The 22,810-nt window shown below is 50.7% G+C and overlaps 1 protein-coding gene across 6 annotated transcripts in view; it reads right to left on the reverse strand.

The window, feature by feature from the left end:
• Nucleotides 1–22,810, reverse strand: part of ASCC2 (activating signal cointegrator 1 complex subunit 2) — a 28,321-nt gene extending 5,511 nt beyond the window's left edge. Inside the window, exons 1-16 of one of the 6 annotated variants that reach the window (XM_027706445.1) lie at nt 21,760–21,867; nt 21,648–21,687; nt 19,211–19,306; nt 17,761–17,919; nt 17,242–17,412; nt 15,206–15,335; nt 13,148–13,215; nt 11,489–11,599; nt 10,516–10,628; nt 8,017–8,091; nt 7,362–7,469; nt 5,672–5,740; nt 4,917–4,991; nt 4,341–4,527; nt 3,587–3,801; nt 1,950–2,069 (exon numbers count right to left, since the gene is read on the reverse strand). In XM_027706445.1, the coding sequence (XP_027562246.1) occupies nt 1,950–2,069; nt 3,587–3,801; nt 4,341–4,527; nt 4,917–4,991; nt 5,672–5,740; nt 7,362–7,469; nt 8,017–8,091; nt 10,516–10,628; nt 11,489–11,599; nt 13,148–13,215; nt 15,206–15,335; nt 17,242–17,412; nt 17,761–17,919; nt 19,211–19,291 (1,682 nt within the window). In that variant the 5' untranslated portion in view covers nt 19,292–19,306; nt 21,648–21,687; nt 21,760–21,867. Of the gene's footprint in view, nt 1–1,949; nt 2,070–3,586; nt 3,802–4,340; nt 4,528–4,916; nt 4,992–5,671; nt 5,741–7,361; nt 7,470–8,016; nt 8,092–10,515; nt 10,629–11,488; nt 11,600–13,147; nt 13,216–15,205; nt 15,336–17,241; nt 17,413–17,760; nt 17,920–19,210; nt 19,307–21,452; nt 21,569–21,599; nt 21,626–21,647; nt 21,688–21,759; nt 21,941–22,626 lie in introns of those variants that run through there. The other 5 variants (XM_027706441.1, XM_027706444.1, XM_027706440.1 and 2 more) reach the window with 5 other exon arrangements.

Below are 22,810 nucleotides of genomic sequence, written 5' to 3' on the forward strand. Positions count from 1 at the left end.
TAAGAAGAAGGAAAAAAAGAGAAAGAATTAAATATTGACACAATCCCAATCCAAAGCAGATCTCAAACTAAGCCTGGAGAGCCCTGTTACTCCAATGCTTGGGTAAAACATCAGGCTTCTTGCTGGTGGAAGAACCACTGAGGAAGTGGGATTTTCAGTGCTGAAAAGACACTCTGGGTATTTATGGAGAGCTGAGTGTTAAATCCTGGAGAGCCAGGTACCACAGCTTATCCTCTGACTGAGTTAGATGTGGTCAGCTCTGGGTGGAGGGTGTACAATGCCCATCACAGCTGGTCACATCCACATTTCAAACCACTCAGACCAGAAATAACGTGCCTGGAGTCCTGCAGAGAGTTCTCAGTGTAAAAACTGTTCTGAGATGAAGACACAGCCTGAGGGAGGCCAAAAGACACCACAAGAGCAGCAGTGAGTGGATAATCCCAAGAATTCATGTAACTACAGCAGGAGAGATGAGAACTTCTCCAGGAGTGATGGTGCCACAGGAGAGAAGGCTCAGCCTCCCACACAGCTGGAGGGCAGTGCCGTGGGAGCAGGGCCCCCCAGCCCAGCTCAGGGATCACTCACAGCTCCCAGAGCTCTCCAAGTGATCTGCAGAGGGAGCTCCGAGCAGGTTATTCCAGCCACCGGGTGCTCTGTGCTCATCCCGGGGCTCTCTGGCCTTGTCCAGCTGCTGCAGCAGCTGCCCAGCTGTGCAAGGCTTTGGGAGACAGGGAGAACCCAGCCGAGGCTTTGGGAGACAGGGAGAACCCAGCTCACCTGGGCAAGGCTTTGGGAGTCAGGGATAAACCAACACAGCCTGCACAGGGCACCTGCCTGCACTGAGAGAGGCAACTCCACGAGGAGAAAGGTGAGGTCTGTGAATTCTTAGCCATGGGATGTGTCAAAAGTCCTGGCCAGAGAGGAAAGAAATCCCTTTCTTGCCCAGCCAAACCAGGATCAGCACAGTGGCACTGCCCTGAGAAGCTGGACTTGGGACAAAAGTGGGTTTCTCCTGAGAGGTTGAAGCAGCTTTGCAACCAAAACCTTAACTGGGAGCTCTCATGGTCATGTGGCTCAAATTCCACCCAGATTTTTAGTTGTCTTCTGTGTAATTACATCCCAACATAAAGATCACACTTGGCTGGTTACAGACAGTGTTTAGAGTGTAGTGGAAGGTGGAACAAGATGGGCTTTAAGGTCCTTTCCAACCCAAACCACTCTGGGATTCTGTGATAAGACAAAAAGAATCTAGGAAACAAGGGAACCATATTATAGAGGCAGAGTTGATATGAAGGGGAGCCAGCACCTAAATCTGCATGGAGTGTGGCACAGCACAACACACCAAACCGGGCACAAAACAAAGTTAAAACTGATGGGGGTTTATAGAAATCCCTGCTCATTGTAGGGAGACTGGACTAAGTGACCTTTAAAGGTCCCTTCCAACCCAAACTACTCCACGACTCCAAATGCCCTTGTGCAGGAGGCTCACGGCAGCAGGAACAACACGAGGTGTCTGAGGCACTCAGGGTTATCAGATTTTGAAGTAGATGGATATTGAAGCTTCTCTTGGCTCTAAACCAGATCATTATTTATTCTCAGCTCTGAGTCACAATCCCAGGCTCAGAGATGGTCCTTTTCAAGGTTTTGTTGTTCAGTACAAGTTTAACATTAAGCCCAAGGAGCAAGAGCCTGACATTACAAATGAGCTTGGCAGAGCCACCTCCAGCAGCAGACACAGCAAAGCCAATTAGGAAAAACACCACCTGAGACCAACTCCCCTCATACCTCACTTTCCTTTCCCAGACACATGGGTGGGAAACATTTTTGATGGAGCCTCACCCCCTGCCAACACACCCCTGCAGGAGGTTTGCAGGAGATAAAATGTGCAGGTTCCCAGGGATTTATTCCTCCTGACACACAGAGTTAACGAGCAGGGACACAACACTCACCTCTTGCCTTTCTGTATCCGAGACACATCCACTGAATCCCTGCTGAAAACATCAAACTCATCATTCTGGAAAACATTATAGCGGGAGGTGACCAGGGGAGTAGGGTCTGGCTTCAGCTGTCTGTTGGAAAAAACAAGGGGAGAGAGGATAAAAACAAAGGTGAAGTGAGAAAGACCAAATCCTCTCCTCCCTAAGCCCCTGGTTTATCCTTTGTCAGTCCCAAAGTCATCCAGAGCACACCAAGACCCTCCCCGTGGCTCTGGGTCAACCCTTCACTTCACAGCTCTAGTCTGAGCTACAAGGCAGCTTCCAAATCTAATCCTTGTGGGGAAACTAAAGCAACTCCCAGAAAGCCAAAAGGAAACTCTGCTGCTCCTTTCAGAGCAAGACAAACCCTGCAGCACCACAGAATATTCAACAGACTGCCTGCTCTCCACACTGACTCAGTAAAGACAAGCACTAAGTATGATGAATTACATGCTGGAAAAAATTCCAATAATTTGCTGCTGCTGATTGCAAGATATTTATCTCCCTGTGGTTCCTCCTTAAATCCTTCTCATGGCTCCAGGTTTACGATTGTTCAACTTGTAAGACAAAGGGCTGTTCTCTGACATCGATTTTGGTGTGCAGTGAGCTCAGCTGGGCAGCTGCAAACGCTGCTGTGCTCACCTATAAATCAGCAGGGATCAGAATTGGACATTTCCTATTGAACCAACAGCTTTGTTTCAAGATGAAAAAGGCGGGGGGGGGGGGAAAAATCCAGTTCTATCTCATTTAACTGCTGGCTTTGCAGAAAAACCAACCCTTCCTTAAGCTCACCCTGCAGCAGTTGTGCCCAAGTCAGCAGATCTGATTTGGGAGCACCAAGATTGCTGAAAAACTAGGATTTTTTTTTCCATAGTTTTTCTGATAAAGATGCTTCCCTTTAACGCAACAGTGAGACAGCCTGCCCACTCCTCCATGAAATGTGAACAAACAGCACATTCACATCCTGACACTCCGTCAGGAACTGCTGGTGCAGCACAAAAACACACTCACAGCTGCAGACAAACTCCAGCAACTCAATCCTGCCACCAGCTATCAACCCCCTGTACAACACAGGCAAGCAGGGCAAGCCTGGCAAGTTTGTCAGAGGACACATAAAAATGGGTCTGAATTCCCAGTCCCAACCTCTCTCTGGTCTAACTTCCCTCACAGAGCAGCAGCCTGTTGGATAACCACGTCTGACCCTGCAGGGTGAGCTGCAGCTGAATTAGCCCCTTCCCTGCAGGACTCCTGGGATTTCCACACCTACCATCCCAAACTCTGCAGCAAAATAACTTTCGAAGGCAACACATTCTATTGCCCAGCCCAGTGTCCCAGTGATGGAATTTTAATGGTGCTTACTTGAGCATTTAATGTACAAGCAGTTTTGTCCCTGTCACAAATCACAGCCCAGAACCTGCCCTACTCAAACCCTGAGCAGAGAACGTTCTACCCCTTGGCAGAAAGCTGATGGCAGGGGACAAGGAGAAGCTCTCACTGCAGTTATACACCCCAAAAATACACACGTGCAACTTCTCAGAGCTCTGCAAGTGCTGAGCCTTCAGTGAGAACAGGGTTAAATGCTGAACAACCAACCACAAGTTGTGCCACACCTTTGCATCCTTCGGTCCAGCTTGTCCAAGTGTGGCACCAGCTTATCTTCCAGAATGTTGTTGATCACCTGCTCTGTGTTGTATCCATACTCCTCCAGGCAGGCCAGGATGAATCCCTCCCCGAGGTCAGGCAGCAGGTCCTTCACCTGGGAGATGAGGGAGTCCAGCTCCACGCCGGACACGCGGGCGACGGGCGCGGCCGCTGCACCAGCACACTGCGGGTACCAAACTGGGGTTACTGGGCAGGGACAGCAGCTGAGGGCAGGCAGGAGAGCTCAGAAACAAAGGGAGAGCAGCAGTCTGGGCTACCAGAGCTTAGACACACAGAACTCCAAGACTGGAGTCAAAAGAAGAGAAATCAGCTGTTTGGATCCGAACACAGAGTTGGGCACACGAGTGCTTTTGTCAGTCCCCAGGCCAGCAAGGACACTCTGCAGAATCCCTTCCTCAAAGCTGCGCATTTAAAAATATGCACGTGAACTGCAGGGATGGGGCAGAGTATTTGAATAATCCCCAGCAAGGGAAAACCCAAGCCCTGGGAGTTACAAGCCATTTGCTGAGAGATAAAGCGGGATTCAGGTGTGGATTCAATTCTCATTTCCCAAGGCATGTGGGGCTGCACTGAGATCCAGGGAAGGTCAGAAATGACACTAAATCTCATGTTGTCACCAAAACTGAGCAAACCAAGGCTGTCCTCACGAAGAATGAAGGGCAGGCAGAGCAGAGCCCTGTCCCACCCACAGGCTGTACCCACCTCATCCCCCAGTGCACAGGCAGCCCCTGGATCCTCCCTGTGCTCAGCAGAGCTCTCCACTATTGCTGATGCTCCAGTAGATGCTGCTGCTGCTGCTGGATCTTTAACAACCTGTCCTTTTTTCCTGTCCACCCCTTCCCAGGCACTTTCCACTGCCTGGAGGATATAGGCTGTCCTGGTCTCGTCCCTGAGAGCAGAGAGTTAAGGACATTCCTGGATGTGCATGTTCCGAGATCACCTTGGAGTAACTGTGACTGTCAGTGGCTCCCAAGCCTGTGCCTACATCAACACCCAGGGAATGGTTTGGGCTGGGAGGGACCTTAAAGCTCATCCCATCCCACCCCCTGTCATGGGCAGGGACACCTTCCACCAGCCCAGGTTGCTCCAACCTGGCCTTGGACACTTCCAGGGATGGGGCAGCCACAGCTTCTCTGGGCAACAACTGCCTCCCTCTCCTTTTTTTTTGTTTTTTTAAGAAAAGCTTTCCAGCACTCGTTGCAGCTAAACCAGAGGCAGCAACAGGGGAAACGTCCCTGGTGTGAAGAATCCAACCCCCAAGGTGAGAGCAGAGGATACAGAGTGGAGGATGCCTGCTGGAGCAGACTGACATCGTCCTCAACGGGGAACAGCTCGTCGTAGTCACGGAGAAATCTGAGAATGCAAGTTTAATCAGCTGAACTCGATTAATTACCACTCCCACCCCTGCTGTGCCTCCCTGACTGCCTCAGTGCTCGGGTAGGAACACACAGAACCTCTCACCCAGTCCTGGATTCCTGCCAGCCCTGATTTTGCTCCCATTACACTGCAGCAGCACTCCCCCCAGGCCCTCAGAGCCAGCTGGAACACCCTCAGTGTGAGGGGCTGTAACCCAGTGCTGCATTACAGGGAAATGTGCTTTATGGTGTGAACGTGCTCAGAATGCCAGCACAGCCAGGAGGACAAGTTGGAATTCCCAGTTCTGCCACTCACTTTGCATGTCCAGCATTAGTGTTTAACATCTTCCTGGTGTGGTCACCCCAGCTGGAAAGCACAGGTCACTAATAACAGCCTAACTTGTCAAGGGAGCTAATGGCTAAATTGCTACTCTCCTCTTTGAGAGCCTGGATTACAGAGAGTGAAGAATAACATTCCTCAGTGTCATGCAGCATCCTCCTCACCTTTACAATGAGGGCTGTGCTGCAGGCTGAAATCCTCTCACTGTAGCTCTCCCAACTACTTGGAATGATTTCTAACTCCCCAAAGCCTCATAACGCTGTCTCAGGCAATCCTGGTGTAAAGAATGGCAGAGGAAGGAGGTGTCCCCCCTCAGGCTCCTTCCCAGCCAGACTCACCTCCTCTCCTGAAGCACTGAGGTGAAGATCTGTAGAAATTCCTCAATAAACGGCTGAATATTCTCACAGCTGCAGAAAACACAGCAGGGTGAACACTCAGAGCTAAGGCTGCCCCCCTGCACGAGCTCCATGTTCTGCCTCACCAGCCAAAGCAGTCACAGTCACACACCAAGGCTACACCCCATTTAAAAACAGATTCCAGGCCACTTTTTGTCTTTCACGGGAGCAAAGGGTCAAATGGAAACAAGTCCCTCTTACGGCTTCAGCAAACATTTCAGGCACCTACATCTAAAGCTGTATCACAGTCAGAATTACAAGACAGGCTTTACAAATAGTTTGATGCCTCAGACTTGCAGTGAGCAGAAAAGGGTGTGTGGTGCCTTTGTAACTGTGCCTGTATTATATACCTTGGGATTACAGCAGTGAACCTCCCAGAAGGTGTGTGCTCACCTGGGCAAGAGCCTGTGCCAGCAAACTCCCATTGCACCCCTGGCCACAGTGCCCAAACCTCCCCAGCCCACCCCCTGCCATGGGCAGGGACACCTTCCACCAGCCCAGGCTGCTCCAACCTGGCCTTGGACACTTCCAGGGATCCAGGGGCAGCCACAGCTTCTCTGGGCAACCTGTGCCAGGGCCTCCCCACCCTCACAGGGAAGGATTCCCAGTATCCCATCTATCCCTGCCCTCCTGGAGCTTAGAGCTGTTCCCCTTAATTCCTCTGAAGTATTTACAGCCCTCACAACTGAGGGACCTGAACACGTTACTCTGGTTTGTTGATACTGTCAGTGTTCCAGTGGGTGCTGAAAGCCAATCCCAGGGAAGCAGGGGAAAGGCAAGGCTGCTGTTGCCCCTTGAAGGATTGGATTTACAGCACAGACAGACTGAGGGATAAAGTCCAGGGCACAGAGGAAGTCAAGGAAGCAAATCCAATCTCATAAGGGTGATTCTTGGGGGTGTCCTGTGCAGGGCCAGGAGTTGGGCTCAGTGGGTTGCTTCCAGCTCAGGATATTCTGTGATTCTATGAATTCCACAAATAAACTGCTCATCTTGGACAGTTCCACTGCTGTCAAAGCAGGGGAAACATCCAAGCAGGGCAAGAGCCCCAGAGCCCAGCAACCTACACCAGCTCCAGCACAGGGGAGGAGAGACCAGCCCAAAGGAGCACTGGCCTGGCAGTTGGGATCCAGGTTCTTGGCTCCATCCCCACTGTACAATTTGGGTCATTTTACTTCTTTTCTTTAAAATCAGGTTAGTTTACACTTGCTTTCCTTTTGAGATTACTCAGCGCTATCAGTTAACAATTTTCCCAACAGAAGTGGGGAAGAACTAGATAAAGGCAGCAGTATCCAGGTTTAAAATGACTGTTTTCAGTGATTTCTAACTGTGCACCACTTCTACTGTGGGGTCTCAGCCAAGGTGTCTACACACACAATTAGAATTTGCATAAACTGAGGTTAGAAAGCTCCTTGGACCACAACTCATCACAGAGATTCTGGACCAAACAGCTTCATCTGGAACATTCCTGATATACAGGACAAGAGAATTCTGATCTCAGCCAAGTCTTTGGCTGCAGCCCCAAGACAGAAAGCAGTATCTGCTCATTTTCTCCAATAAATTTGTAAATGAGGAAACAGTTTCCCCCCCCAGCAATCAAATACCTGGCGGGGAGCACAGAGCCAAGTGCCAATACCTGCTCTCCAAGATGGGCTGCAGACAGACTTGGTTTATTAGGATGTGAAAAACTTCTATCATCTTCTTCCTGGAATGCGAAATCCTCCTCCACAAATCAGCAAAAACACTTCAGAGAGAGCAAAAGACACTGTTGGTGGCAGCACAAGAATCTGTAACACACCTTCATGCCAGAGTCAACCTTCTAAAAGAGGGATTTCATCAGCAGAATCACTTCCTTGCTGCAAAGACCAGAGATTGGAGCCACTTCACAGCTATTAAGGAAAATCCACGCTCTACACAAAGCTCCTCTCAACCCCCAGTTGTCCTGACAGCTCCACACAGGATCCCCCCAGTGTGCCAGCACAGCCTGTGCCTTCCAAGGAGACCAAGCTGTACACAGAGATATCATCCATGTTCTCACACTTGGTTACAATTGGAATGCACCTCCCATCAAATTCCTTCTTACCACAGCACTGAAAGAAATGATTAGTCACCCCACTGCCCAGGAAAATTTGGAATTACAAGTGTCATCTCCTCAGAGCTCTTCAAAACAGCACAAGAAAAGGGACAGAAAGACTCCCCAGGGATGGGTAAAGCAGCATGAAGTGAATTTTTAACTCAGCCCTGGGAAGCCTCTCTGAAAAGCCAAGGCCAACCCTTGCAGCCATTCTCACCTGTTATCCTCATAATGCCTCTTCTTGATTGCAGATTCCAGCTCAGGAATTGCCAGTTCATAAAATGAAGCTAACCTGGAGAAAGGGGGAACAAATCAGTAACTGTCAGCTGAGGTTCCAAAAATCATTTGCTAAAAGACAAACCAAATGGCTGGTTTCATTAAACCCTCCTCACCAGCATCACCCATTTTGTTATTTTTTCCCCCCAAAACACAGGCACATACACAAGAAAGAGCAGCACTGGAAGGAAATCACAGTCTCAGGAAACCACTGAGGTGTCTTTGAAGAGGTAGGAAAGAAATGCATTTGAAAAGCACCCTGGTACTTATCAGAACCATCTGCCCAACCCAAACACAGACCTGCACAGAGCCAACAGACACAGAATCACAGAATTGCTCAGGTTGGAAAAGCCCTCTGAGACCATCGAGTCCAACCCTTCCCCAGCACTGCCAAGGCCACCACTTACCCATGTTCCCAAGTGCCACATCCACAGGGCTTTGAAATCCCTCCAGGGATGGGGACTCTACCCCTGTCCTGGGCAGCTGTGCCAGGGCTGGACAGTCCTTTCCATGAAGGGATTATCCCTGATGTCCAACCTGACCCTCCCCTGGCACAGCTGGAGGCCATTCCCTCTCCTCCTGTCCCTTGTTCCCTGGGAGCAGAGCCCGACCCCCCCCGGCTCCCCCCTCCTGTCAGGGGGTTGCAGAGCCAGAAGGTCCCCCCTGAGCCTCCTTTGCTCCAGGCTGAGCCCCCCCAGCTCCCTCAGCTGCTCCTGCTGCTCCAGCCCCTTCTCGGCTCCGTTCCCTTCCCTGCACACGCTCCAGCCCCTCCATGTTGTGAGGGGCTCAAAACTTAACCCAGTTTGAGTCCTCTCCGAAACACCCCATCCCACTCCAACACCCTCCTGGCCCTCCTGCTGTGTGCCAAGCACTGACATGAAGGGGGACATCATTTCCAATCAAGTCTTACTGGCCTTGCTGTTCAGCTCTGCTCCAGGTGGGCGTTCAGCTGAAGGAATCCCACATGCTGGAGGCCCAAGAGGATGTTCCCATAGGATGGGGCAGGGAGGAATCACAGAAAGTTTGGCCCAGTTTCCATTCCAGGCAGCACACACAGACCCTCTCCTTCGGGGACAGGGCACCAAGAGACCTGGAGAGATGCCCTTCCCAGAACACAGCCAGCACTGCCTCACCAGCAGGGAGATGGTGATGGTTCCCAGCACTTTGCAGGAAAGTCTGGCTGGACTCCACCAGGAACATTGTGTCCACGTCCCTCATTAAGAGCCCACCACGCTAAATGAGTGTCCTTGAGGCAAAAGTAGCAAAGCTGGTCGATACTTTTAGCGGGGGAGAGGAATTAGCAAGTGCAGGCAGATTGGCTGAGCTCAGAGGTTCCAGATGACACAAAAGAGTCTTTCCTCCCCACATTCCAAAGTCCCGGTCATTTGGCCCCACTGAGGATGCAAATGTTGCTGCTGTCCCACTGCACAGAGATCGGGACTCTCTCAGCACATCTCTGACATGAACAGGAGAATGAAAAGCCAAAGGTTTTCCCCCTGTGAGTGCCCAGGCATGGAAGCAGTGCTGTTTGCCAGCCCAAAGAGCCACCAGCAGCCCAGCAACCTGCCCTCCTTCCAAAATCCAACGTGGAGACAACACCCAAGGAGGACAGAGGGCAGGTCACTCTGCCTGTGCTCCCTAAAGACTTCAGAGCTCTGCAACTTGCCTGGGAGCAAAAGTGAAATACAAACCTGGGTTTGCTCACACTAAGCAAACAAAACAGGGGAAATAAGGACAGTAAATTAACACTTCACTCAATCCTAAACAAGGGATGGTGAAAGCAAGACTCCACAAGGTGATGTGGGGGCTGAAACCACCTGGAGCAGTGTGGTAAGGTGCCACTCAAGGACCTGCAGCCTCTGTGGGACAAGCTGTGCTGTCTGGACCTTGAGCCCATCCTGACTCATCCCCACTGTGCTCCAGAGCTGCAGAGGGAATCAGTGCCAGCCCTGCTGTGACAGGGCTGCCTTGTCACCCTCTCCCAGGCACTCAGCTTTTGCCAGGCCTCAGTAATGCTCTCTACCACAAGACTTGGGCGTAATATCAAACAAACCCACTTGTTTTCAGCCCTTGAAGGACCATGACTGTGAAATGCTTCTGCTTCCCTTGCTTGGATCTTACAGCAGGAAGATCTTTATGTCCATAACTCGTCCCTCTCCACCCTTTGCAGAGCACACCAAGTACTGTCCAGCTGGGTTCTGAAGCTGTCATGGATGCCTGGCTCTAGGATCACTCCCAGTGCTGAAGGTGAATATATAACAGCAAATCCAGACATCCCTATCCATTTATTCATTCTGCTGCGTTCCTGTCAGTGTGAACCCAGCAGCCTCTGCATTAAATCTGTCTTCTCTTAACGAGGGAGGGACTGGGACAGGACACAGCAGCACATTCAGTATTTTCACTTGGCCAGGACAAGCTCTGCCTGCAGAGCAAGACGTACCTGTAACAAAACTCGTGTTTTTGGAAGGTCTGGCAAGCCAAGGGGAAAACATCAAGAAAGGCCCAGAGTGTTGTGCAGGTGTCACATAAATATAGCACAATGTCCTTCAGCTCCTGGGGGGGAAAGAGCAGTTACTGAGGGAAGAGCAAGTTTTCCCAGGAACACAGTACATTCACCAACAGGGACACAGCATATTCAGGGCAGGCCTTTTCCTGACTGCAGAGCCTAAACTATAAACATGTTACAGGGTCTGGGGGCAGAGACAACATCTCTCCTAAAGCCTCCTAAACTCCTTTAAACTCCTAAACCCTTCAAAGATCTATAAGGCAATCCTAACTGCTTGCTTTCATTAAAGGTTCTGTGAAATTATAGGGATTCTCATCAGATCTTGTTCTGGACAGTGGCTTTGTTCTCAAAATACCCTCCACACATGGAATTCTTCCCCGTGTAGCTGGAAGCACTGCATGGGAAACAGAAACATGGGAGTCAAAGGGGTGATTTCAGCAGCCTGGTCCAGTGCAAGATGCTTTTCCAGGGCAGCTGAAACAATCCCCCCCCCCCAAACTGAGTGACTAAGATTTTGTAGACTATTCTCACTGACAGGGGCCTGTCTTTGTACAGCCCCCAGCACCTGAAACCCCTCTTAATTAACTACAGTTAAAGTACATTGTGGTTAAACACACACTCCTGAAGGAAAAAGCCCAGCTCTGCCGGGGTTAGGGGGACACTTCTGTCAGATATTCTGTTACATTATGAGCTGGTTAAGCAAAAAAGTTGCCAGGTTTAAACCTCCCCCTTTACAAGGGGTATGGGTGACATACACACAGGCAAAGCAACCAGCTCAGGGTGGGAAGGTTTGATCATCACCTCCTGTGACAGTGGAACAGTGACACAGAACCACGTGCTGGGTGAGCCACCAGTTTTTGGGAACAGGACGGCGCAAGGGGCACAGCCCAGGCAGGAGCAGCCCTACCTGGAGGGGCATGTTCCCTGCAGTCACACTGACTTTCTCTTCCAGCTTCTGGGGCTCAGCAGAGGCTCCTTCACACTGCAAACCACACTTGTGCAAGATGTTGTTGAACACCTAAACCAAGAGAGCAGGGCAGTGTTAACAACAGGAGCAAGGCAAGCTTTGTCCTGGGAACAACCACTGCCCATCCCAAATGCAACCTGGGACTATTTCTGTAATACCTCCTGTTAGTGAGCTATTCCCAAAGCCCTCCTGCCCTCCTCTCTGAGGTTGGCAGGACAGATTTTGTGGTTCTTTTTCACAAGCAAAGGTTCTGGGGAGGAGCTGCCAGCTGCAATGGTGACCAAACCCACCCTTCTGCACACTGCTCTGATATGGCAGAGCACAAAAAGCAAATGGAACCTCTGCTGCCCTCCCCAGTAATTAATTTGAAGGTTTGGTCTTGCATCCCAGAATATTTTTAAAATGTGGTATCCCATCTGAGATTTACCTCCAACAGTTTCTTAACACTTGGAAAAAAAAAAAGAACAATGTGGGTTTCCAAAACATCAAGTGACATGACAGGGGTCTTGGGGTAAAGGATGCAGAATTGTGGAATCATGGAATAGTTTGAGTGGGAAGAGACCTCAAAAATCACATAGTTCTGCTCCCTGCCATGGGCAGGGACACCTTCCACTAGCCCAGGCTGCTCCAAGCCCCGTCCAACCTGTCCTTGGACACTTCCAGGGATCCAGGGGCAGACACAGCTTCTCTGGGCAACCTGGGCCAGGGCCTCCCCACCCTTCCCAATATCCCATCTATTCCTGCCCTCTGGCAGTTTGAAGCCCTTTCCCCCTTGGCCAGTCACTACATGCTCTTGTAAATACCTTGTGTTTATTTTTGTGCATAGGGCAGCTTTTTGAGGACATAAACATGACATTTCAGGGTACAAAGACTTCAAGATTTCCCCCTCAGGCTGAATGTGAATCCTGCTTGCTCAGGTTGGAGAATATAAAAGCTGTTCATATAAAGGAAAGCTGACACATGGAGAGGTGCTAAATAGCTTTTGCACGGCCCCAGAGCACCCCTTGCATCAGATTTTCCCTTGCTCCTGAACCTGCAGTGTTATCCCTAACCCATTCTGCTATGTTAAACTACCTCTCATGGTTTCTATTTTGTTGATTTAAGTTTAATTCTTCCCCTGAGATGCCCAATGAAAATTCCTTGACATTCACTGCAGGGAAGGCGAGAAGCTGAAGGAAGGTGATGGGAGTTATTACATCAAGTAATAGTTTTAGATAAAGGCTCAAAACCTCCCTGAGACACATTAACATAAACTAGGGAAAGGAAGCAATAGTAAAATCCAGGGAGGTTTAGGTTGGATCTCAGGCCAAGGTTCTTCCCCCAGAGGCTGGTTGGGCACTGCCCAGGCTCCCCAGGGCAGTGGGCACAGCCCCAAGGCTGCCAGAGCTCCAGGAGGGTTTGAACAACGCTCTGAGGGACAGGGTGGGATTGTTGGGGTGTCTGTGCAGGGCCAGGGGTTGGACTGGATGATCCTTGTGGGTCCCTTCCAACTCAGGGTATTCCAGGATTCTCTGAACTGCCTGCCTGCCTACAACTGTTCCCTTCCACTCCCCAAGCCCTGCCACAGCTCCAGAGGAAATCCCAGCAGGAAAGCAGTACCTGGAGGACAGTGGGCAGAGTCTCATCCAGGTCACCGAAGTAACTTGGCTGCTGAGTGAAGATATTTCCTGAAAAGGGGAAGGAGACCATTGCCATTAGTTCAGGCACTGACACCAACGAGCAAATTGGCACCAGAATATTGTACCTGTGACAGGGTACCCATGACATTGTGCCTGTGACATTGTGCCTGTGACATTGTACCTGTGACATTGTACCTGTGACATTACTGACACTGTGCCTGTGACACTGTGCCCGTGACATTACTGACAACCCCCAGACACAGCTGATGACCACGTAGGACACGGGCCCAGCTCAATCCTCAGTCCAAGCACAGGCCCTGCTCCCAAAAAGCTGCTCCATCAGCCCCCCAGTGCCACTGGAGGTGCAGCAGTGGGAACATGCTCATGAGAGCAGAGCAAACGAGGTGTCAGATGATTCATGCTCCAGGGGCTGGATCAATGAATAATGCAAATACTATCACTGAACATCCCCAGTTCCTTTATTTGACAACTGGAGTTGACTTTTAATTACTGATAACAGTTCAGCACACACTGAAAATGTGCTGCAGAATATTTCTTAAAGGTAATGAGCCTTTAGTAACACCTGCTATTACATTACCAGGGCTCCATTATCTTTACAAAATACTCCACTGAGTAATGCCGTGCCATAAATCCTCACCAAGCACTGAGGCTTCTATTTTCCTGGGAATTACTGTTCAGACAATGAAAATTAAGAGTTCTCCAGCAAGCACAGAGCTTGGGCAAGAGTTATGAGACGAGTTTCAGAAAAATTTAAACCCTGAGAAGAACCTGAAGTTTATGAAGGTATGAATTACAGCCCAGAACTGCTCATGCCATCACTGTCACAGCATAATGAAATAACCAGGTGGGCAAATCCTTGGCCACCTGTGTGCAGAGTTGTTGTGTGGCACTGCAGAGCATAATTCAAAGGAGGTTTCATACACTCAGGTCTTCTTTGGAATATTTTAAACCCCAGATAATCTAAGGTTCACATCTCAAAGAGATCTGTCTATCTTGCCATGCCTTTCTTCCCACCTCTGAGGCCCAAGAGAGGAACTTAGAGTAGAAGTTACTGAAAAAAAGGATAAAGGGATTAAAAATGCAAAGGTTTATCTCAGCTTTTCTGGCTGGAAATCTGGCTGCATCACATGATCTCTAACACTTCTCTTGTTAGTGAGCTCAGAAATGAGACAAAAATAGCAAAGAAAGGGGAAAGTTTCATCCCATGAGCTTCATTCAAAGGGGGTGAGTATTTACTAAGAAGAGCTCACTTAATCCAAGCCCAGATACTCTTCCAGCTGTGCTCAGGTGATGTTAAAGATCACAGGCAGTTCCCCTGTGAAGGGAGCACAGGATAAACACAGAAGTTAAGTCAATGTGCTCCATCTTCATCCCTCAGGTTCTGGCAGCCACAGCTGAGACATTCCCGACTGTCCCTGCCACTGAGGCTGTGTGTGCACACAGAGAAATCCAGGGATAAGCACAGCTTGAGCAACACTCTGAAGTGTTTGTGGTTTGGAGGCACTAAATACATCAATGTCTGCTTTGAAAATTCAAGTTCTCCCACTTCCCAGAGCAGAGGTTACCTCATGCTGAGCGTTTCACTTGGCTCCCAGCTCTGGGAACAGAAGCACTCACATGAGCAGTTGGACTGTGCCCCAGCTCCCAGCCCTCCTCCCTCTTTGCCCAGGAGTTGTTTGCTCCTTCCCATCTCTTCCAGGACTTTACAGAGCCCCCACATTCCTCTCCCAATGGCTGAGCACACGTTTAATTGCATGGGAAAGGACTGAGCCTTGGTTCAAGCCTGAAAGCAAGAGCCCAGCTCAGGGCAGCAAAGCATGACATGATGTTTCCTTGGCATACATGAAGTACACAGGAATAAAGAAAAGCACAGTCTGATCTAGAAATGATAGACTCTAGTTGCTACTGAACAATTCATTTTCAGAGTGGTAACACTGGTATAAAACCCCACTTGTCACTTGTCATACAAGTAAGGAAAAGCTTAAGTGCAACAAGTTGTTCCTTGGCTTTAACTAACCAATCATCTTCTGGAGCAGGAGGCCATTTCCTTTCCCAAAAAGCACACAGAGATCCAGAATCTTAGGGATGTCAAACAGGAAGTTGTTGTAAATGATTTCTCCAAAGACAGAGGGAGTGATAAAATGTTCCTACAAAATAAAAAAACAGAAGTAATTTAAAGGATAATCCCCACCTTGCTCTGAGGTAACTCCAGCATTACAATGACACCCATAAAAACCTCTCTCAGAGGAGTGTTCAGGGTTTGGTTTCAGAGAAGGCAGCAGCTCTGCTTGAAACAGCTTCTGTGGAGACATCCACTCCCACATTCCCAGCTGCCTGTCACTGCCACTGATTTCTTCACCATGAAGTGAATCAATCTACCTAAAAGTTAAACCAAAAACGTCCCTGCAGTTCACGAGTCCCCATCCTGGGGACAAAGAGCTGATCTGGCACAGAACACCTCAGGAGCAGGAGTGAGTGACCAGGCACAGGATCGGCCACACCACACACCCGAGGGCACAGCCTGAGGATTTTGGGCCTTGGGAGAGCAGAACCCGGGCACCAGAGATCACAAAATCAGTGACAGGCACGAAAAAGGCCCAGGAGCTGCAGCTCTGCACCCTGACTGCTGAACACTGGGCCGAAAATGCGCCACGCTGAGGGAATTTCTTCCAAAATTCTAGATGAGAAAAAAAGGTCTGACACTGAGAAACAAACATCTGAAACGTGACTTTGGATTTCCAGAAGCCCAATTTGCCAGTGACAGCGAATGTTTTCAGTTCTGGTGAAAGGCAGGGCACGTTCTCCCTGCTGAAGCAGAGGGACAGGTCCAGTTTCCAGAACTCCTGCTGACTCCTGCATGACAACAGACCATTCATTCCCCTCAAATCACTCAGCTGTAAAATGGTTTCAAATGCTCCCCTGCCTCTTGGAGAAGTGAGATTTAATCAGACCCTGCAATGAAAGACACCACAGAGGTGTTGAGTGCCTCTGCTGAAGTGGTGCCAGCTGCTGGATCCAGCATTCCTGCTACCTGCTCCTGTCCCAGTCCTCCAGCTCCCACCACGAGCCCTTTCCTAAATACTTTATCCCCAAATAACACATCAAGAACCAATGAGGAGATCAAGGGAATAGTTGCTAAAACAAAAGGTGCCTCATTCATCCTGCCCAAAGGCCTGGTGAAAATTCCACAGCTCCTGGTGGGAGTTGCACTCACACCATTAGTGCTGAGTGTGTCTTTAATTACAGAATCATGGAATGGGTTGGGTTGGAGGGGACCTTAAACCCATCCAGTGCCACCCCCTGCCTTGGGCAGGGACACCTTCCACTAGCCCAGGCTGCTCCAAGCCCCATCCAACCTGGCCTTGGACACTTCCAGGGATCCAGGGGCAGCCACAGCTTCTCTGGGCAACCTGGGCCAGGGCCTCCCCACCCTCACAGCCAACAATTCCTTCCCAATATCCCATCTATCCCTGCCCTCTGGCAGTGGGAAGCCATTCCCCCTTGTCCTGTCCCTCCATCCCTTGTCCCCACTTCCTCTCCAGCTCTCCTGGAGCCCTTTTGGGCACTGGAAGGGGCTCTCAGGTCTCTCTGGAGCCTTCCCTTCTCCAGGTTGAATGCCTGATGATGCCAAGAAAACAGTAACTCAGAGCAACTTCACTGTGTGTCCAAAACTTGGGGAAGGTTCAGGACAGACGGGTATTAGCCCAGATTCTGTGACACCAAGGGAGGGAATGCTCAGGGTGGCCTGAAGAGCCTGTTCCATGTGGCCACACAGAGCCCAACTTGATCTTTCTCCTCTCACCATGACATATCCCACCACCACACATGGATAGCTATCACTTAAGGAAGGAGATCCAGGCAATCAACTAAGGAATCACTGCATAGTTCAGATACTTCAGCTCTGAGTGTTGCCATCTCCACACGGAAAATCAGACGGACAAAAACACCGGGGAGAGGAACACCACTGGACACCAAGGGAAGAAACAGGATTCCCTTCTCTAATTCCCTTTTTCCCCCGAGCTATACGGCCCTGGGAGGCAAAGCAACGCTTACCTTGGACTCCTTGTGGGTGGACATCCTGAGGAAGGTGAGGAAGACGCTGCGATGGAGGGATTTCTGCACATCCTCCACCTCTGGATGGCAATCCCACATCCCATCGAACCTGCGGGGGGCACGGCACAGGTAGGAGTCCAAACACTTCTGGAGGGTCTCATCAAATATCACCTGGCCCATGGAAAGACAAGGAAATGGGAAGGAGGGAATCTCACACATTCATAGGTTGAGCTCATGAGCAGCTCAGTTAAGTTTAAAAATGATCCAAAAAACGCTTAAAAGTGCTAAAAGGATTCCCATATCCATCAAATACAAGCAAACTCTTAAAATCCACAATGGAAAATCCATAGGGAAATACTTTCTTTGCACTCTAAGGTGCAGTAATTGAAATTAAAACGTTTCCCTCAAGTGACACAACGAGCGCAAACAAATCTTTATGGAAATGATTTCAAGCTCACGGCTTTTACAAGCACCCACAAGTTCCTGCTTCGTCCTCGGTGTCCACAGAACAACGATTACCTGGCACCAGAATTTGTCATGAGGCAGAGCCAGGAGCCAGTTCAGGTCATCTGCAATGAACTTGGCTCGCTCCAGGAACTCCTCCAGCAGAGCAGGGTCCCTGACAGCAGGAGGGGGTTTGTAGAGCACGAACGACCGATCAGCTTTGATGTCTGGGTGCTGCAGGAAGCAGAGACAGGGAGCTAAATCCCCACACCAAGTCATGGGAGTGCCCAGTTACCACCTGCACTGCCCGGGGAATTCCAGGAAACACAAAGTTACATTGTAATACAGTTTGACATTCATGGAATCATGGAATAGTGTGGCTGGGAAGGGACCTTAAAACCCATCCAGTTCCACCTCCCACTAGCCCAGGTTTCTCTAAGCCTCATCCAACCTGGCCTTGGACACTTGCAGGGATCCAGGGGCAGCCACAGCTTCTCTGGGCAACCTGGGCCAGGGCCTCCCCACCCTCACAGGGAAGGATTCCTTCCCAATATCTAACCTAAGTTTCCCCCCTTTCACTTTGAGCCCATTACTCCTTGTCCCAGCCCTACAATTCCTGATGAGAGGAACATTCAGTTCCCTGGTAACTTCCCATTTTTTAACCCTTCAAGGCAGTGGGTTTGTATCTTGATTTACCAGCAATATTTCCAGACCTTGATAATTTGGTAATGTTGCTGCTCCCTGCTTTCTATTAACCAAAGCCTTGCAAAGCAATCCTCCCACACCTTCAGAACAAACAGCAGGAGCTTCATGTCAAGCCTTTGAACTCTCTCTTTTTCCTCTGAACTGGTTCTTGCACAATATTCCATGAACTCAAACTGACACAACCATCAAACACAGAAACACTTCACTTCCCAGGGTTACTGACCAGGCTCTGCCCAAATCCTCCCACCTGAGAAGGAGAATTACAATGAGCAGCAGCTCCAAGCTCTGCCTCATCCCACAAGTGTGCTCAGGGTGGTGATGGTCCCACTCCTGCAACATGCCCAGAAGGTTCTCTCCAGGCCTTATTTCTGGGAGAAAAGGATTACTGTGGGTTTAATGTTTTGATTTCATCCAACTGAAGGCACAGGGTGGGAGATCACGAGTGGACTGATCCCAGAGCTGCAGCTCAGAGCTAAAATTGAGGCAGGGCTTGCAAAACCTCCCCGAGCAGCTCTACTGCAGCAGAGGTCACATCACTAATCAACTAATAATTTTGTTCCTTAAAGGAGAGGATCTGGGAAAACACAGTTTATCACAGATGTTGAACAGAGTAAGTTTGGTTGTTGCATTTTGGGGCTTTTTGTTATGGTGGGTAAATGAAATTTCAGTTATCTGAATGCATTAAAAAAAGATTTATTTAACAGGCAAGCTGAACAAATTTCATCCTATCCCAGACCAAGGGGTGGTTTTGGCCAAGTCTCAATATAAGGTAATTATTTATTAAAGTTCTTGTTTGGCTTTCAGGAAAACCAGAGCTCACCAGTGCTGGCAAAGTTCTCAGCTTCCCTGTCTTGGGATCCCTTTGTGTCAGCTGGAGCTCATCCAGAGGCAGTGCTGGCATCCTGATGGCTTGTTCCTGTCCCCAGCAAACAAAAGCAGCACAGAAGGCATTTTACAAGGTCAGTCAGGCAAAAGCACAACAAAAGAAGCTGCAGCCTGGCTCTAACACACACACACAGTGGCTGGAAATACAGTTCTGCAAAGCAATTTATACCCAGCAATTGATACCCCACCAAAAGGCCAAATCCTGAGGGAACACCCAGGATTCCTGAGGGATTCTCCGAGGAGAAACCTGTAATGTGGTGCTGTACTTTCATCCCTGTTCCTTACTGGGAGGACACAGATATCTCCCAGGACAACAAAGAGCATTTGGGGACACTGCTCAGTATGGAAATTGGAGATTTAAATGTGGGTGCTGGATGAACTCTCTGCCTTTGCAGCTTCTTTTAACACTTGCAGTCCATCTCCTGACAGCACAGCCTGCAGAGGGAATCCAAACACAGCCTGCATGGGCTGTTAAAAGAGTATTTTTGGTGTTTCTGAGGCAGAATCACTCAGCACTCACCCAGACAAGGCACCCAGGCTGAGCCCACACACAGCATTCCCTGCCCCTGCCGATTCCCACGTGCTCCCTAACCCGTGGCTTCATCTCCCACAGCCTCTGGGGGCTCAGAAACGTTTCAATTGACTTTCAGAAATTAGCTGGAAGTCAAACATCGGAGTAACTCAAGAGAAAGTATGTTATGGGCGTTGTTAAAAAAGTTCAGACATAACCTGCAACTTTCATATTTTGTGTTTAATTTCTTTAGGGGGGCTTTAGTATTGAGTTCTGCAAAATGATTCTAAAAAGTTCTGTTCTTGTTGAGGTCTAAAGTTACACATCTCCTGATATGTACAATTAATGCAGTCACACTGATTGGGCAGAATATCAATTAGAACAAGAGAAGGGTCTCTACAGCTGAACAACTGATTCAGGAGCCTGGTCACAGTTTAGACACCAAGTGAGAGAGGGACATTTTTCATTCCAGAGGATTTGTCACCTATGGATTTAGGCAAAAAATTGTGTCATCTCACATTTTAGAGCTCAATTAAAAAAAAAATACAGTAGAGCAACACCAACACGCACAGCTTAGAAAACTCAAAATAATCGTGTCTTTCCAGGGAAGTTTAAAAATTAAAATGTTGACAAAGTAACAATTTTTTAAGATACAAAATTTCTTTTGGGAAAAACAGAAACAACACCAAAAGTTTTCAGCAGAATAAGCCAAGCTGGTTTTCAGTTCTGGTCATATATTTAATTTGCCACTTAACATTTCTAGAGTCATTCTGAGAACTGCACATAGAAGGGTGTGTTTGCAATGAGGCAAAACATGCCAAGTGTCTCATTTCCAGCCTGCCAGGCATCCAAATGTCCAGTCCAAGTCAAAAACATCTTGGAAAAGACAGACCCCTGGCCAAAAGCTTATTCAGCTGGAGAATAGAAGAAACCTGAGTATGGAATATCATACCATTCCTGATCACCCTTATAAGCTTTTCCCCACTCCAGAAGTTTGGTCTGAACTACCAGCCCGTGATTATTCTGTTGTGCCCTGTGATTTCAGGCACAGTGAAAAAGCCAAACAGCCCTGACAAAGAACACAGTGAACCCAACTTTTGCCAGGGAAACTGATGTTCCCAGTGCCAGAGGTGTTCCCTGTCCTGCACTTCCCACGAGATGCACAGACATGGGGACATTCAGGGTGAGGTGACACCGCTGGGGCTGCGGGACCCACTGTGGCACAGCTGGCAGAGGGCAGTGCTGGGGCTTGTCACGGATTCATGGAATGGTTTGGGTGTGAAGGGGCCTTAAAGCCCATCTTGTTTCACCCCCTGCCTGGGGTGAAACAGCCCAGGTTCCACTAGCCCAGGTTGCTCCGGCCTTGCCTTGGACACTTCCAGGGATCCAGGGGCAGCCACAGCTTCTCTGCCCAACCTGTGCCAGGGCCTCCCCACCCTCACAGGGAAGGATTCCTTTCCAGTATCCCATCTATCCCTGCCCTCTGGCAGTGGGAAGCCATTCCCTGTGTCCTGTCCCTCCATGCCTTGTCCCCAGTCCCTCTCCAGCTCTCCTGGAGCCCCTTTAGGCCCTGGAAGGGGCTCTCAGGTTTCTCTGGATCCTCTTCCCCAGGGGAATCCTCCCAGCTCTCCCATGGCCCAGACACTCCCCAGCACCGCCAGTTCACCCCGGCCCTGCCGCCACCGCCGCCCCGGGACATGTCCCTCTGTCCCGGTCCCTGTCGCACCGGGCCCTGCCCAGACACTGCCACCAACTCCCGTTACCCGCCACAGCCGCCCGAGCCCCGGCACCGGCACACGGGGTGTCCCAGCCCCGGCACACGGGTCCCGCGGTGTCCTAATCCCTATCCTAGTCCCAGTACCAGCACACGGACCCCGCGGTGTCCCTGTCCCTGTCCCAGCCTCAGTACCGACACACAGGTCCCGCGGTGTCCCTGTCCCTATCCCTGTTCCTGTCCCAGCCCCTGTCCCTGCACACGGGTCCCGGGGTGTTCCTGTCCCGGTACCGGCACACTCCGTTCCCGTGGTGTCCCTGTCCCGGTACCGGCACGCTCCGTTCCCGTGGCGCTTCCGCGGCCGAGCGGCTCTTCCGGCACCGGGCGGAACTACCGGGGCTGGGCGGGCACAGGAGCGGCTCCGCCCCGGCGGAGGGACCGGCCCGGGAGCGGGTCTGGATCGAGGAGCGGGAGCCGGGATAGGGGCCGGTGTGGATCCGGGGACAGGAGCTGGGATCGGGCCCGGTGTGGATCCCAAGGGACAGGAGCTGGGATCGGGCCCGGTGTGGATCCCAAGGGACGGGAGCCGGGATCGGGCCCGGTGTGGATCCCAGGGGACAGGAGCCGGAATCGGAGCCGATGTGGATCCCAAGGGACGGGAGCCGGGATCGGAGCCGGTGTGGATCCCAAGGGACGGGAACCGAGATCGGACCCGATGTGGATCCCAAGGAACAGGAGCCGGGATCGGGCCCGATGTGGATCCCAGGGGACAGGAGCCGGGATCGGAGCCTGTGTGGATCCGGGAGTCAGGAACCGGAATCGGGCCCGATGTGGATCCCAAGGGACAGGAGCCGGGATCGGAGCCGGTGTGGATCCGGGAGTCAGGAGCCGGGATCGGGCCCGATGTGGATCCCAAGGGACAGGAGCGGGGATCGGAGCCTGTGTGGATCCCAAGGGACGGGAGCCGGGATCATGCTGCCGTGACCAAGCGGGCGGGTTCAGCCCCAGAGCGGGCCGGCTGCCCCCGCGGGGCTGGGACAGTGACACCCCGTGACTTGTGTTGGGATGGGAAGGAGCCTCCAGCTGTTCTCCCTTTGAAGGCAAACCAGCTGGTCCAATAAATCACCTTTGTAAAGAAGGAAACCCCGATATCTCAGTTGCGCTGCCCCATCCGGGCTCACGGGCAGGGGAAGGGGTTCTGCGGGGACAGGGACCCGTCCGAGCCGGGGACCCCGCAGCCCCTCGGCGGTTCCCTCGGCGGTGACTGCCCGGTGCTCCTCGGGGCGGTGTCTGTGCCGTACAGCCGGACA

Source organism: Neopelma chrysocephalum, unplaced genomic scaffold (assembly GCF_003984885.1).
Source record: "Neopelma chrysocephalum unplaced genomic scaffold, ASM398488v2 Primary Assembly neopelma1_376, whole genome shotgun sequence".
NCBI lineage: Eukaryota > Metazoa > Chordata > Aves > Passeriformes > Pipridae > Neopelma > Neopelma chrysocephalum.